This window comes from Silurus aristotelis (genome assembly GCF_946808225.1).
Source record: "Silurus aristotelis genome assembly, chromosome: 1".
NCBI lineage: Eukaryota > Metazoa > Chordata > Actinopteri > Siluriformes > Siluridae > Silurus > Silurus aristotelis.
The window spans coordinates 14062413-14077710 of record NC_139574.1 but is presented as its reverse complement, the minus strand read 5'-3'; the positions used below and the strand labels follow the sequence as shown (position 1 = coordinate 14077710).

The following is a 15298-nucleotide window of genomic DNA, read 5'->3' as shown; positions in this document are numbered from 1 at the left end:
ATCTGGTGTCTATCCTGGAAACATTGGGTGTGATGTGAAGATGCATATCAGTCCATCATAGGACACCACGTGCAAACATGCATTGTCCTGCCTGGTTTTACACTCAGTGTTATCATTAGGTTGTGAGGATTGCTTTGATGAGTTCCACAGGTTTGTTTCAAATGATTTAAAAGCTATACATTTTTATGTGGCACACACAAAATATAAGACCGAAATAAAGATAAAATACCAAAATGCAATTGATGCACAAAAAAAGTCTGCACTTCTGGAAACGTTTTTATTACAGCAAAAATATCAATAATGTAAATCTTTTCATCTTGTAAGATAAAGTTGATGGATAGACTGACCTTTAAAGACAATTTTCATCATTCTGATAACTCTTGTTTCCTTAGCAAATCTGGCACCGTTGCATGTGAACTGTGTCAACAAGTGTAAGCCAGTACAATTCACTGCCCAGCGCACTGCCACAAATACTCAAATACATTTGGTTTACAGTGAGGAAAAAAAACAAACTCTTGCACCATTTACATCTGGAAGAAAATTAAAAATATCCGACAGTGTTAATCAACTTATCTGTCTAAAATTAATAAACTATCAAGATCTGATATTCTAATAGTTCAAAAAAATGAACTTAAAACATGACCAAAACAATAAGACTGCATCTGTTTTTTTACCATATCGAAATGGGTAAGAAAAGATTGTTCTACAGTGCATTAGTGTGTGTGTGTTGAGCGTACACACACACACACACGTTACGTTATGAGCATGCTATGGATTCCAGTTGCTGCTCGGCCTCCGCTGCCATCGCGGCCGCTTGCAGCTGTTCAGTCTCGCTCTGCAAGCTGTTTGCAGACAGCTGCTTCCTCTCACTGTGCATGTTGTTCTCGTGTCTCTTCAAATCTGACGCTTTGGCAAAAGCCTTGGTGCAAGAGCTACACCTGAAAGGCTTTTCGCCTCGGTGCCGCCGTTCGTGGTCCTTCAGGTGGGACTTGTGTTTAAAAGCTTTCTCGCACATGTGGCAGTTGAAGGGCCGCTCGTTGCTGTGCACCCGCTCGTGTTTCTTCAAATCGGGTGCGCGGATGAAAGACTTGCCACAGTCTTCACATCTGTAGGGTTTGTAACCAGTGTGGATTTTTAAATGCTCTTTCAAGTGGGCCTGCGTAGTAAAGGCTTTGGTACATATCTCGCATATGAACGGTCTCTCGGCAGAATGAAGCTTTTCATGTTTCCTCAGCCGGTTCTCGTCCACGAATGTTTTCCCGCAAACCTGGCAGGGGAACTGGTCCCTGTGGCCGTACAGCAGGTATTCAAGCTTCATGTCTGCAGTAGCTGTGCTCCATCCAGGAGCTTGCTCATCTTTAACGTCCCCCATGCTGTCAGCAAACGCAAGGGTCTGGGTGTGAGCACCGAGTTCTTTGGGCTCAGCGTCCATTGCTTCCACATCCTGATCGTAACAGGCAACCTTGCTTACCTCCTCCTGCGTTAGCTCTTTCAAAAGTGAAGTGGCTTCCTCCACTCGCAGGGCACTGTTGGGTGATTTGTCTAGATCGTGATTGCCTTGAGGCTCCTCGACAATATCGTCTGAAGGCGTGTCTTCCTGGTCCCCAATTACCTGGACACCATTGTCTTGATTCAACTGAGACTCGTCCGGTGGAAGCCCGATTTTAACAAGGGCTTCGTAGGGATATTTGGCGTTTTTATGGTCGTTTTTCTCCTCGGAGGACATGTCGCGTTTCTGCGAGCAGAGCTTGTCCAAAAAACGTATTCCAAGTATTTGCCCCGATGACATCATTAAGTTGACATCTTTCTTCTTAACCGAAATCTTCGCCGTGTACATATAGTTCAGCACCTCTTCGAAGATGTCAGAGCGGATGAAGTCGATCTCGATCACAGACGAGCTGTCCACCTCGTGCTTCTTAAACAGCTTCTTGAAGTAGTTGCTGCAGGCAGCTAACACACACCGATGTGCCCTGAATTTAACGTCTTCGACCACCACAGCTATGTCACAGTGCTCGCCTTCTAATCTCTGCTCGTTCAAAATCTTCAGGAAAATCGTTTTGTGTTCATCATCCACATATTTCAAAGTTTCTGACATGCTGGAACAGGGTTCTGGAGAGAGACAGATAGAGAAAGAGAGATAGCGAAATAAATGTAAATGTTTAGTGTTCTTGCTTTTAGGAAATAATTATGATATAAACAATGACTTGAGCACTTTCTGTTACAGTTTAGAAGTAAGATTTGGATCTTTAAATGTTTTTCTTTTTATTATTGATTGTAACCAGAACAGGACCTTTTACAGTAAATAAGCAGATGAATATATATATATCTTTATATCCTACATGTTTGGAGCTTCTTTTTCTTAAAAGATCCATCACTGTGAGCTGTGTTTTGGGAAGGAGAAGAGTGAATGAGTTTACAATCACAGGTAACATCAGAGCTAGGGAGCCAAATAATGTTGTTAGCTAACAGGATGTTAACATCCCGTAGTCGAAAAAGGAAAGGTGTGTGAAATGTCTGAATGTTACATGATATCACGAATGAGTTTCCTACTTTACAGACATGCCCATGCACTATTTAAGGTATGTTTGGGCTAATAATCCTGTCTCTTTCTATAGTTTTCCTGCCGCATTAGCCACCCGGGTTAGCAACCATCTTGTTATGCTATCCCCCAAAGACTACTAAGAACGGGTAGCATTTAGCCAACTGGCTAGCTAGCTTGCTGGCTAACAGTGCAGCTAACTACCATTAGCAAAGCATTGTTATATCAGAACCCACGCAACAATTTCTCAACTAAAATAACCGCGACTAAACCCGGCAATTCGTAGAATAAAATCTTGTTCGAAGAGTGTCTGCCACACTCGACTCCGTGTGTGTGAGTGTGTGTGTGAGTGTGTGTATATATATGTGTATGTGTGCGCGCGCGAATATGTGTGTGTGCACGAGTCTTTCCCCCCTCAGCAGCGCGCTAGTAATATGGACGCCCGTTCACGACGGACACAAGCACGAGCAGCCATGAACACTCCTGACATGACGAAGCCGAGAGCGCGCAGGCATCCCCGCTCAAAGCCCGCGCGGTTCGCCCCCGAAAAAAAAGCCGCTCCGGTTAGCGCAAAAAGCGCATTCCTCACCCTCCCGCGGCGCTCCGATCCCCTGGAGAAGTCCGCGTTGAGTGTCACGCAACCGCCAGTGAATAATGCACTTTGTGTTTTGTTGGCCTGAGGACGAGCGCACACACACACGCGCACGCGCGCACACACGCGGGAGAACGCGCTTGCGCCAGCACGGAACTGCAGACGGGAGCGAGGGCGTGCGCAGCCTGCGCCGCCAGGCAGCGCGCTTACGCAAACAGCGCACAGGCGCCCCGGGTCCTAACGTAGAGGCCTTTGCAAAGATTGTTGCTGAATCGGAGGATCTCAGGGAGCGGAGCGCGGGTACAGAGCTGCTGGCGCCAAACGGGCCACTGTCACGCGCGGGAAACTGGAGAGAGCGCGCGCGCGCGGTTTGCGCGCCCGCCGTTACACCGGCGGAGCTTAAGTGGAACTGGACTAACAATACCGTTCATCTTATTATGCTCAAATAAAAAACTTTTATCATGTGAAGAAATTCAACAGCAAAAACAAAACATGAGGTGATGTCCTTCGTATTCTTGCATCTGGTGCGATATTTCGTTAAATCCCTGGAGGTCTATTATAGCAATAAAAGTTGTATTCAAAAAGAATAATCAAATGAAATTTCTTTTTTGTATCTTCTGACAAATCTGTTGTTATTACCTAGTGATTAGATAATAAAATAAGTTGAGTCAAAAGGAATAAAAGAAAAGCTGCTTTTTGATTATTTGCAATATAGACACTGATAAAGGGTCTAAACCCCGCCCACTTGATGTATTGACGTCACATTTCCTGAAATTTAGTATAAGTCCAAAAGTATTTGGACACCACACCCCTAACTGGGTTTTTTTCCAAACTGTTACCACAATGTTACAAGCACACAGATGTCCTGCTATACAGTTTTACTATATAGCAAGATATATAAGATATATAATTTCTTTAAACTGGAACTAAATGGCTCAGATTTGCTGACTCCCACCAGACTTTACCTGACTTCTGCAACATGACCTACTGACAACACCATTGCGATAGACACCATGATGAAACTTGTACCAAGGTCATGAGTCTTCATTGACTACAACCCCAAATTTAACACCATAATTCCTGGTCACTTATCTGCACAACATATTTAACACGTCGAATGACTTTTTCAGGAAGACATCCAGAAGTCCAGGAGTCACAATTATATACATAAACAGAAAAGATGTGGAGAGAGTGTACAGCTGAATTTCCGTGAGGTCGCTGAGGACCAATTTTTTTGGGGGGGATCAATATATCCAAGATTCTTATCAAATCTATACCTGAGAGAATCTTGTGAACATGCCATTTCTAATTTAGTCCTCCCGTTGCTGTTTTAATAAGCTCCACTCTTTTGGCCAGGCTTTTCACTAGATTTTGGAGCATGGCTGTGAGGATTTGTTCATTCATCCACAAGAGCATTAATGAGGTCAAGCCCTGAGTATAGATGAGCAGACATGGCAAACAGAGGACGTTCCAGTTCATTCTAGTAAGGTTGAGGTCAGAGATCTGTGCAGGTCGCTCACGTTCGTCTACAACATCCTTGGCAAATCATGACCTCATGGATGCACGTCCAGGTTCGGGTACAGATTATTTTAACATCAGTACCTTGCGTTTTGCTTACTTTGTGGCAGAACTACAATGTGCGATAAACTACAGTATGTGCAAAAAAAATCACAAATTCGCATCTGTAAGTATCTGTGCATTTACTATATGCAATAGGAGTGTACAAGAGACTATTTGAGGAGAGCCTTTTTGGTCTTTTGTTGTCTGTTATGTGTAAGACACACAATATAGACAAACATTTGTGGACAGATTAGATTCGGATGTGGTTTTTGAACATCTCCTTTCACAGTTTGTCTTCATTTGCTGTTATAAAAACTTTCACTCTAATGGGAAATTTTGCAGTGTGGTTATGGAGATTTGTGCTCATTTAGCCACATGCATAAATTCAGTTATTATGTGTGCATGGGGATTTTGTTGTTGTAAACAATGGCAATAAAACCTTTAATTTTCAAGTGTGCTGCTATAGAATTTTTTTAAGTTTCCAATACAAAACAAAAGTTAAACTGGAAAAAAGTACCAATAAAAAAAACCCTATTGACTGTAGTTTCCTGACAAGTCAACATGGAACTAATGTTTATTTATTTGTTTAATATCAATTTACATTTACAACACACCAGGTTTTAATATATCAGGATTACAGTTTAAAACATACACCGGCAGTTTATTAGGTATGCATATTTTATATCTACACTTTTTTAAATCAATAACGCCTACCATGTGAGTTCGGTTTATAGTCATGCAGTTACTCACTGTGGCCTATTTACTGCTGTGCACAATTTTCAGTCATCCCCTACTCCAGCTGTGGATGGAAAGAGACCATTGTGAACCCCCTGCTGCTAAGGTATTATTTTTGTGGCGAAGGAATCATTTTCATCACAGCAGTCACACTGGAGCTATATTGCATCCGTTGGTACAAGTCGCTCTTGTTATGTGTGTGCTTCATGGTTTGCAGTGTTGCTGCACTAAACATGATGATACATATGGTACAGTTTTTTTGCAGGTGTCAAGAAATGCTGTAAAGTAAGAATGCTTTCAAAAATATATATCTTCATTGGGCTTTTTTTTTTTTTTTTTATTAATTTACAAAATACAAAGTGAGAGAACAGAAGAACATCTAAATCAAATGTTTAGTGTGACCACCCTATTTAACAATGAACATTTTCTCAAAGCAGCTTTACGCAGATAATGTGGTGATAAAAATTAATCGATGTTCTTTATAAGTATAAGTTTGTCCCTGAGAGCAAGCCTGTAGCAAAAAAAAACCTCCCCAAGATGCATTTATACACTACTAATAAATTTATTAACTGAAACAGAAACAGCTGTGTAGGAGGTTAAAACAGGGTGAGGAACAGCCAAACACAAAGATGTTGTGAAAGACAGTTTCATGTCACAGGTCATGTCACACCATGGCAAGACTGAGCACATCAACAAGGTAGTTATACTGCATCGCCAACTATAGGCAAAGGTTTTTAAGCAGACTGAGTTTCAGGATGTTCATACAATTTTGAAAAAGCACAAATAAATGGGCAATGTTGAGATCCATAGAGTCAGTAATCGGTCAAGGAAACTATTTGTAGCAGATCAGACACATCATGATACTTCCCTTAGCGGGAAGATGAACAGGAGTGCCATCATCAAAGAACTGGCAAGTCATAGGTACACCCATCTATTGTCCAGTAAAGAACTGGTCTTCATAAAAGAATTGCAGCTTAAAAGCCATGACATAGAAACAAGGTAAAGTGACTCAACTATGCACAAAAAAAGGGAACTGGGATACAGAAAAATGGCAGCAGGCACTCTGGACTGATGACAGATGTCTGCAGGCAACAGTGAAGCATGGTGGACGTTCTTTGCAAGTTTTGGGCTGCATTTCTGCTAATGGAATTTAAGATTTGTTCCGGATTAATGTTGTCCTTGATGCTTAGAAATATAGGCAGATATTTATCCATCATGCAATACTTTTAGGGAGGCATCTGATGGGCCCCAAATTTATTCTGCAGAATGACAACAACCCCAGACATACAGCCGATGTCATTAAGAGTTTGCTTCAGCATAGGAAAAAACTAAACAAAACAAGAAGTCCTGTATGTATTAGTTTTGCACTTCACAAAGCCCTGATAATTTCTCAACAGCATCAAGTCTGTCTGGGATTACATGAGGAGCTAGAAGGATTCGAGGCAGACTTCATCCACACCTTCTTCAAGATGTTCGAAACAACCTACCTGCCGAGTTCTTTTGAAAAGCTGCTTGCAAGTGTACCTAGAAGAATTGATGCTGTTTTGCAGGCAAAGGCTGTGATCACACCAAATATTGATTTGATTTGGATTTTTCTTCTGTTCATTTACTTTCCTTTTTTTGTTTAATTCATTAAACTATTAACACTTCTATTTGTAATGCATTCTTACTTTACAGCATCACACCAGACTAAAACTTTTCCACAGTATTGTATATAAGAGCAATTTATTGTATAAATGCCTGAATACATTTCAACCTTTTGAGAGCAAACATAACAATACACGTATAAAGTGACAGTGATGGTGACAGTTGCATCTGGATTTTTAGTACACAACAGGCAAACAAATCAAAGTGTATATACAGATAGCAGTCAGGCAATGTGCAATTAGAGTAACCTGGGCAAAAGAAAGATATAAACCAAAGAACCAGAGCAACCAAAAAACACTATGGCACGATATTAAGGCTTGGTATTGCAGAAACAAGACACAAAGCATACAACTCACACTAGACTGTTAACATGAATTCATGTTCAGCAGAGAATGTTTAAATGAATCCTGGTGTTTGCAAATACTAGGATGGTGAACTTGATACAGTTTGAGATGTGTTGGATACTTGTGGTCTTCATCTGCCATGATTGTAGGTCTCACTGTGTGCAGCAACACTGATTCCAGCATTGAGGTGAAAGTAATGTCAATGTATTTTGTATAAGAAGGTATCTGCAATATACAGTCATTTCTGACAGCTTTTTATATTTAAAACGTTTTGAGAAGAGAATGAAAACCAAGAAATCTCTCAAATACATTTTAAAATATTGTTTTTATTGAGCTTATGAGGTAAACACATTCAACATGGAGGGAGAATATGGCAGCATGATGGATTGAAAACACACAAGCTAACATCAACAACAATAACAACAATAATGATAATAATAACAATAATAATCATAATATTATAAGGGAGGGGGGGGGGTGTCCAGGAAACGGATAAAAAACAATTTGTGATGGCTCTGATTTTATGTCCAGTTCGCACAATTTAAGGTTTATTTATGCCACCTAGGTCATTATTTTGAGAAGAAAAAAAAAAGTGAATGTGGTGCAGAAGACGCCTTGCAAAGACATTATTTTTAGCAAGGTCCTGGAGTCAGTGACAAATATGGTCACAGTGCGTGAATTCATTGAATACGTCAGATATTTCGGTAAGTACAATTAAGGCAAAAAATAAAAAGAATAATAATAATAAAATTTCAAAAAACATACAAATGGACATATATCTTGTAAAAACATTTTTCTTTACTAATAAGCACACAAAGCAAGAGAACGTCATTCATATTCTCAGCCACACAGACATTCAGCAGGAACAACTCAGAGGCAGGGTGGAGGTGGTTGGAACAGGACATGGTGACTGGACTCAATGACACACCTATTGCATGGTTAAATACTGGGTGCTCATACAGATGCAGTCTATTATTATTATTATTATTATTATTATTATTATTTTCTTGTATTGAGAAGTATTCTAATAAATAAAATGTAGGTCATAATATCAGTACTATTTTCAAAATCCTTGTCACATATTTACTTTTCCCCATCACAGGGAGTTTGTTGGGGAGACGGAAATTTACACTGCGGTCATTGAGCATTTCCTCCGTGGTATATAGTGTTTGTTCTCTTTACAGAAATGGTGTTCTTCCCTTTGTCATGCAGTATCATTGACCAGTGCTGGACCAGGCAAGCCAGGAGATCTGTAAGCATGTGTTGCAGTGAAGAGTGAGCATGTGTTTGTTAGAAGATGACTCCAGAAATGCTCAGATGAAGTTATATCCGTCGGTGTATCTGTAATGCTGTTTTTTTTGTATAGGCAGCATCTTCAAAAAGTCCTTTATTCCACATAATGTAGGTGAGACTGTGCCGGGAAATATGAAGACACGCTAATCCTGCAAAAACATGGGGAAAATTAAGCACACTATATCAATAAGTGGCAATAAGTAAAATCAGGGTTGTCTGAAGAAGGACATGAGCAATGTCAATTATGAATGCACCACTTGACCAATTAATCAACACCAATGCATGACATACAACAGCATGTTTCTGTAACTATTCACGCATACAACAATGCCATAAATATTAAAAATGCCATGCAAATTTATTGCATTTATTAGTCTTTAAAACATGCTTGCACAATATTTGACAATAAGTAATAGAACAAGCTAGTCCTATTTATAGCATCATTGATAGCGATTTGCATATGATAATAATAAAGATCAAATAAAAACTGTTTTTATTGGTTGATATACCTGAAAACACATCATTAATTAAGCAAGTAAAAGGTAAGTAAATAAATAAAAAACAAATGAATAAATCCATCATCGTTAATTAAATGTTTTTAAATTGATAAATTGATTTATTGATGGATTTAACAAATAGTAATAAATGTTTGTTGAAAGTAAGTATTACTCATGTACATATTTGCATTTAATTAAATATATATATATATATATATATATATATATATATATATATATATATATATATATATATATATATATATATATATATATATATGTATATATATATACACACACATTTTTTTTCTTCTTTCTTCATTTGTCACTCCATCCTTTAATATGCACATAGACAAATACTAGAAATCACATGCAGTAACGTGTACTACTACTCATGTCCACCAGAGGGCACTCTACTTGTTCAAATAAAACGCAATGGCTCTGAAATTTACTTAGCAGCAGCACTAAAGCAACAATTTCCTTTTCCCTTCATTGCTTATTGTCAAAGCAACATAAAGCAGACAATAATCACAAATCATAAATATATGTCCAGCATGAGAGACACGCAAGATTTGTCTTCAAAGCATCTGTGAATGGGATTTAGATGCAGACAAAATTGACAAGGGTTAAATAGCAGCTTGTAAAGCTTTGGCGCATTAGCAAAGCGGCACGTTAGTTCGCAGTCGGCCAGGTCAAGCAGAGTCGTGATGGGCTCTTCCCTTACCTGCATCACTGCTCGCCATCTTCTGGTGTGATTTCAGTCTCTTTGTGAACCACTACTTTGGTCACTGACATGTCGGGGTGCTGCTCTTTGGCTTCTTTAATGGCCTGAGCCAGGGCCTGGCCCCAGTGGCACCCCATAACAGCAACACAGAGGTGTGGGAATGCAAGTAATATAAGTAATAAAAATTACGTCTTTAACATATGATAAAGTGGAAATAGTTGAGAAAAAAAGTATAGCTGGACAGAGTGAACAATAATTTTTTACTTTTGAAGGACAAACATGAATGAATTTCACCAAATAATAGGGATGAATGTATATACTTAGTAATATTGATTAGATCTGAATAATTATTTAAAAGGAGATACTTAATAGAATCTTGTAAAGTGTTAAATCTGTACACTCATAATACCAGCAGTCCAGCTAAGGCAGCTGTTCAGTGTGAATTAATGGTGTGTTTCTCACCTCATCATGGTCGATGTCTGCATCCCCTGAGATGACAATACGTTTCTCAATCCTGGTTTCTGAAACACCTCCTTTCACAGTCTGACAGCAATTAAAAAAAATAAAAAAAATAAAATAAATAAATAAAAATCACACTTAAAAACAAGATAATTTACAACAATCCAAACACAACTAAATAAATACATCTAAATACATAGTACATAAAAATAATGAGTGTCACACCCTTCAATATCCAAAAAGGCAGCACTTAAATATTAATTTGTGTGCTGTTAAATTATTGACAGTTAATTAAAATTTTTTTTTGGGTCAGACTTCATTTATTCGCACACTTCATTACATTATACCCATTTTTTAACCGACCTTATAAGACAATTCACACAACAGCTTCAAACGAGGCAGATTCAAGACTAACGTGCTTCCCCTGAGACATGCAGACAAGCCATCTGAGTATTTTTAAACAGCTGCTTATGTTGCCTCATAGTGCACAAGAACACACTTGGAGGAAGCAATATCTGACTTCCTCTGCACACATGAAGCACAGACAACCACAGTTGGCCAATATCAGTGTTTCCAAGGAGATAAAAGGTATACTATCCCTACCGTTCAGAGAACACAATCAATTTGGCTTCCTTGTTTTAATGACAATATTTTGGCAGTGTGTTATCTGAATTGTTCCTGTAATCATAAAGACTCTTCAATATATTGTGAGGAGTCTGGACAACACATTTAATACTGTAGAATAATAGAAGAGTAGCAACGTATAAACCAGTATCAGGTGTGACCTTCTTTTGGCTCTCCTTGTGTCTCTTTCTCTTTTTCTTCATGTGATCTTACTGCCTTTGTGACGAGATTTATTTGTAAAAGTGCTACAGAATGGACATTTAAACATTTAACAGCTGATTTGAGCAGGAATCATGTGTGTTATCAGCACCATAATAGATCAAGAAGACAAGTAATCTGGGAAGGTTTTATCTCTACATGTCCAAATCTGGTATTACAAGCAATGTTTTGTTTCTTCTAATGTATTCAACTTATTGAATGTATATTTTATTCCCAAATGGTACACCAGGTATAAGAAATGATTTCGTATGAACATTAGAAAGTTCAAGTAAGAGAGAAAATCAGGCAGAATGAACAGATTGTACCTTGGTGATATGTGTGGTGGTGGTCGTACTGGTGGTTTCAGAGGTGATTGTCTGTGCACTCATCAGAATCCCCGGCTCTGTCTCACATTCTGTTTCACCCTGTTTGCAAGAGAAAAAGCAAAGGGATAATAAGCATCCACGCATTCACATTCCAGACTAAAACACTAAGACAAAGTGTTTGTATTAATGTTGCATTCATACATCAACACAGTCACACATTCAAATCAGGTAAGACACATTCTGATTTGTACATTAATCCCAGTTAGATAAAGGCATGGGTTTTGTAGTTTTCTGGATTTGTTGTTTTTCAGTAAACAATGCAGTCCCTTTTTTTTTTTTAATGAAATATTGTAAAATGATATGCAAACAGACACTGTGATGTGCGTTTCTTATTTCTGCAGAGTAGCATTGTACCTGGAGGGCCTCGTATGTTATAGTCTTCATTTCCGTGTGGACCACTGGCATTTCCTGTGTCACAAGTCTCTCTGTCTCACCTGACAATGTACTGCTAAAGGTTACGACCTCTGTCTGGAGCAGTGACGAAACCTTTAAAGAAAATAGCAGAAAATAGTGTCTGAACATTTTAGTATCTCAAACGCATACAAAGCTCTCATAGGAAATATCTTATGTCTATTTTAGTCTTGGCATTGATAAGACAAAATAATTATAATAAACCTTTCCAGTTAAAGGCATCAATGTCAATATGGTAGGACACAGACACATATACATCACACTTATCTACTAGAAAAACACTTGTGTAAACATGACACATTGCTGAAATGGAAAAAAGTAGCATACACTGTTCTACCAGAACACTGAAACTGCTGACAGGTGAAGTGAATGACAATTATCCTTTTACACCAGCACCTGTCAAGAAGTGGGATATATTAGGCAGCAAATGAACAACTAGTTCTCAAAGTCGCCTCCTGCAGCAGTTATAATGAAACCGACTGTAAAAAATGTTCAGAAATGCCTTGAAGAACATGACAAAATGTTCAAGGTGTTGACTTGGCCTACAAATTTGCAAGGTCTGATTAAGGATCAGTGGAGTGAGCTGAACAAACACGTCTATTCCATGGAGGCCCTACCTCACAGATTACAGGACTTAAAGGATCTTCTGGTAACATCTTGGTACCAGATACCACAGCAGACCTTGTCGAGTCCATGCCAGTGAGACCTATACTATATTAGGTGGGTGGTTTAAATGCGGTTGGTTTTAATCTAATTAGAATAATGTTAGTATGCATTTTTATTGTTGCACTTAATGACAGTAAAACTGTTCAACATAGTGCTGCGTCAGCATTTTTGAAGTGTGAATAAAAATACAACAGAAATGTAATACTAAATTAAATTATAAAGTTCACCAGAGATACATATATAAGTCCAAATAAAACAAATAATTAGATATTATTAGCATTTTCCATGAAGCCTCAAAAAAAGCTGACTGAGTATGCTGTTGTAGAATATAGTGCAACTTGGTGAAAGAACCAATCACACAACTAATTTCTTAATTCCCTTTTTTCTTTTTTACTAACTCAATTGTACTTATATATATCAGCAGATAAACATTCGAAGGCAATTAGAAAGATTCTAAAAACAAGTACTAGTTGTGAAAGTGTATGCAGATGTGTGCTCATACACACAGAGCTACTGTCACACATTTCAAAACCTGAAAAGCTCAAATTGCAGCCTATTTCCAAAACTCTCAGTATTGTTCTGCATAACAATTTGTGCATTAAAAAAACCCTTGTTCAGAGATCTCAGTGTAGCTCACTGATGGACACACATGAACTACTGGATAAAATTACAGTGTGTAGACAGTATTGGGTTTCAGGGGAGAAATTAAAGCAGAAGTGTAGGTACTAATTGGTGGATTATGGGGCCAAAGGAGGGGACACCACTAAAAATGGAGTTCTACCTCCTCACTGTGACCCTCAGCATCTCCCCTCTGCTCCATCAGGATGGTGGGGGAGTACAATGCCATACTGCGTGACTGGTCTTCTAAGGCTGGTCGGAAGACAGAGGAAAAACTCTCATCATCAGACTCGCTGTCACTGGGCGACAGGGGCTAAATGGTCGCAACAATGAGGGAATTGCCCATAGAGAACATGAACCTGTCAAATTCAGCAGTTGCCACGCTGCCAGAATCACTGCTGGCTTCATCAGGTTCTGTGTCACTGTCTGATGTGGATTGGACTGAGACATGCACAGAGCTACTAGGCTCATCATTGTTAATTTTAGAGACACTGGGCTCCAACGCTTGATCTGGAGAAATAAGTGCCTCTACCTGTGACTTTTCCAAAGCAGTATTCTGTTTTAGATCAACTGCCTGTTCCTCTTCTCTTGGCTGGTCTTTTTCTGGAAGCTTCTGTATATCTTCCGACTGTAGAACAGTCTTCTCAGGACCGGTAGATGTCTACAATAAAACATAAAACAATAAGGATCAGAGCTCTCAGTTACAAAAAAAACCAAAAAAAACCCCAAAAAACCACATGGTACTGTAACAAATAATTGCACTTTATTGACTTTAAAAAGAATACACAATTTTCTTTGAATTTTAAGACACCAGAAAATACATAAACACAATGATACAAAAATGTGCCCAAAAAGGCACATTCTGTTATGTTGATGTTTTTAAAGAAATACTCAAAATTAAGAAGTCAAAAAGCAGTTATTGAGACTATCAGTGATTTTTCTTTATGAATTCTTTAGTCGAAAATATTTGAGTAAATAATAAAAAAAAAACTGTATTTATGCATTATGCAGTAAGTACACAAAGACTGAAATATACATTTTAAATGTGTACTGAACGAAACAACTGTCCTTGTTTCTAAACAGGTTGTATGTTTATCGCACATATGTAACAAATAATTAAAATAAGATTAATAATATATAATAAATTAGAATGGACACTAGTAATGTTCTTTTGCAACTTCAGTAGGTGCAAAAATTACACATGGTGTGACTTTGAATAAGAAATCCCCTGCTCGTACTCCAAACAATAAATCTGTCAATAGGTAATGGAACGACAAAAATGGCTTAAAGACAAAAACGCAACAAGGACAAGGGGACACAGTGGCCTATAAAAGCATGTAGTAGGCTAGGCTGCAATAGCTCTGTGATTATAAAAACAAAAAAAAAGGGCATATAAAATCATAGCTATGTGCATATAACATTAAATATATCTATAATGTAAAAAGCCATAGCAACTATATCCTATTGTTTGCTATGTTTTTTATACCAAGCTGTAAACATTACAAAGTTGTTTCTAGTGTAGTCCACCTTAAGGATGGCCCGTGTTTGCTCAGTAGTTGTTGAAGAGGAAGACCAGGTACGAGTGCTGATCTGTTCATGAGCAGACTTTAACAGAGCAGTGAGCTCCGGAGACATCTCATCGAATGTAGGCTTAGGCTGAGCACAGACCCCCAAAAGCCAGACATACACACACACACACGTAAGAGGTTAAATTCACACACACACACACACACACACACACACACACACACACACACACACGCACACACACGCACGCACGCGCACGCACGCACACGCACGCACACGCACGCACACGCACGCACACGCACGCACACGCAAACAAACACAGAGGTAAAGACATACACAGAGACACACACACATAATTTGTCAAAATATTAACTGGAAACATGGGGAAACAATGACTGCAGTGCTGTCCAGTGTGAGTCATTTTAGCAAAATTTAGCACATTGATTTTGGGTTATTCATAAGAGATGCAACTAATTTA

General features: G+C 38.6%; 2 protein-coding genes across 33 annotated transcripts in view; both read right to left on the bottom strand.

Annotated features, from left to right (window-relative positions):
* Window positions 1–263: 263 nt before the first annotated feature.
* Window positions 264–3407, bottom strand: zbtb14 (zinc finger and BTB domain containing 14). Of its 2 annotated transcripts, XM_083547346.1 has the most exons (3): window positions 3129–3254; window positions 2340–2381; window positions 264–2109 (listed from the first exon to the last, which is right to left on the bottom strand). In XM_083547346.1, the coding sequence occupies exon 3, from the start codon at window positions 2093–2095 to the stop codon at window positions 758–760; it is 1338 nt and encodes a 445-aa protein (XP_083403472.1). In that variant the 5' UTR covers window positions 2096–2109; window positions 2340–2381; window positions 3129–3254; the 3' UTR covers window positions 264–757. The 2 variants fall into 2 exon arrangements, with proteins under 2 accessions (XP_083403472.1, XP_083403473.1); XM_083547347.1 differs by lacking the exon at window positions 2340–2381 and having other exon boundaries at window positions 3129–3407.
* Window positions 3408–7723: 4316 nt separating this feature from the next.
* Window positions 7724–15298, bottom strand: part of epb41l3a (erythrocyte membrane protein band 4.1-like 3a) — a 79191-nt gene continuing 71616 nt past the window's right edge. For 22 of the 31 annotated variants that reach the window (XM_083544888.1, XM_083544886.1, XM_083544878.1 and 19 more), the window contains 7 exons: window positions 14821–14949; window positions 13826–13954; window positions 11953–12084; window positions 11539–11637; window positions 10394–10474; window positions 9932–10047; window positions 7724–8859 (listed from right to left, as the gene is read on the bottom strand). In XM_083544888.1, coding sequence (XP_083401014.1) covers window positions 9937–10047; window positions 10394–10474; window positions 11539–11637; window positions 11953–12084; window positions 13826–13954; window positions 14821–14949 — 681 coding nt within the window. In that variant the 3' untranslated portion in view covers window positions 7724–8859; window positions 9932–9936. The remainder of the gene's footprint in view (window positions 8860–9931; window positions 10048–10393; window positions 10475–11538; window positions 11638–11952; window positions 12085–13825; window positions 13955–14820; window positions 14950–15298) is intronic. The other 9 variants (XM_083544897.1, XM_083544881.1, XM_083544893.1 and 6 more) reach the window with 3 other exon arrangements.

Coding starts and splice junctions, on each gene's coding strand:
- zbtb14 (XM_083547347.1), bottom strand. CDS start 2,095: ATGTCAGAAACTTTGAAATATGTGGATGATGAACACAAAACGATTTTC.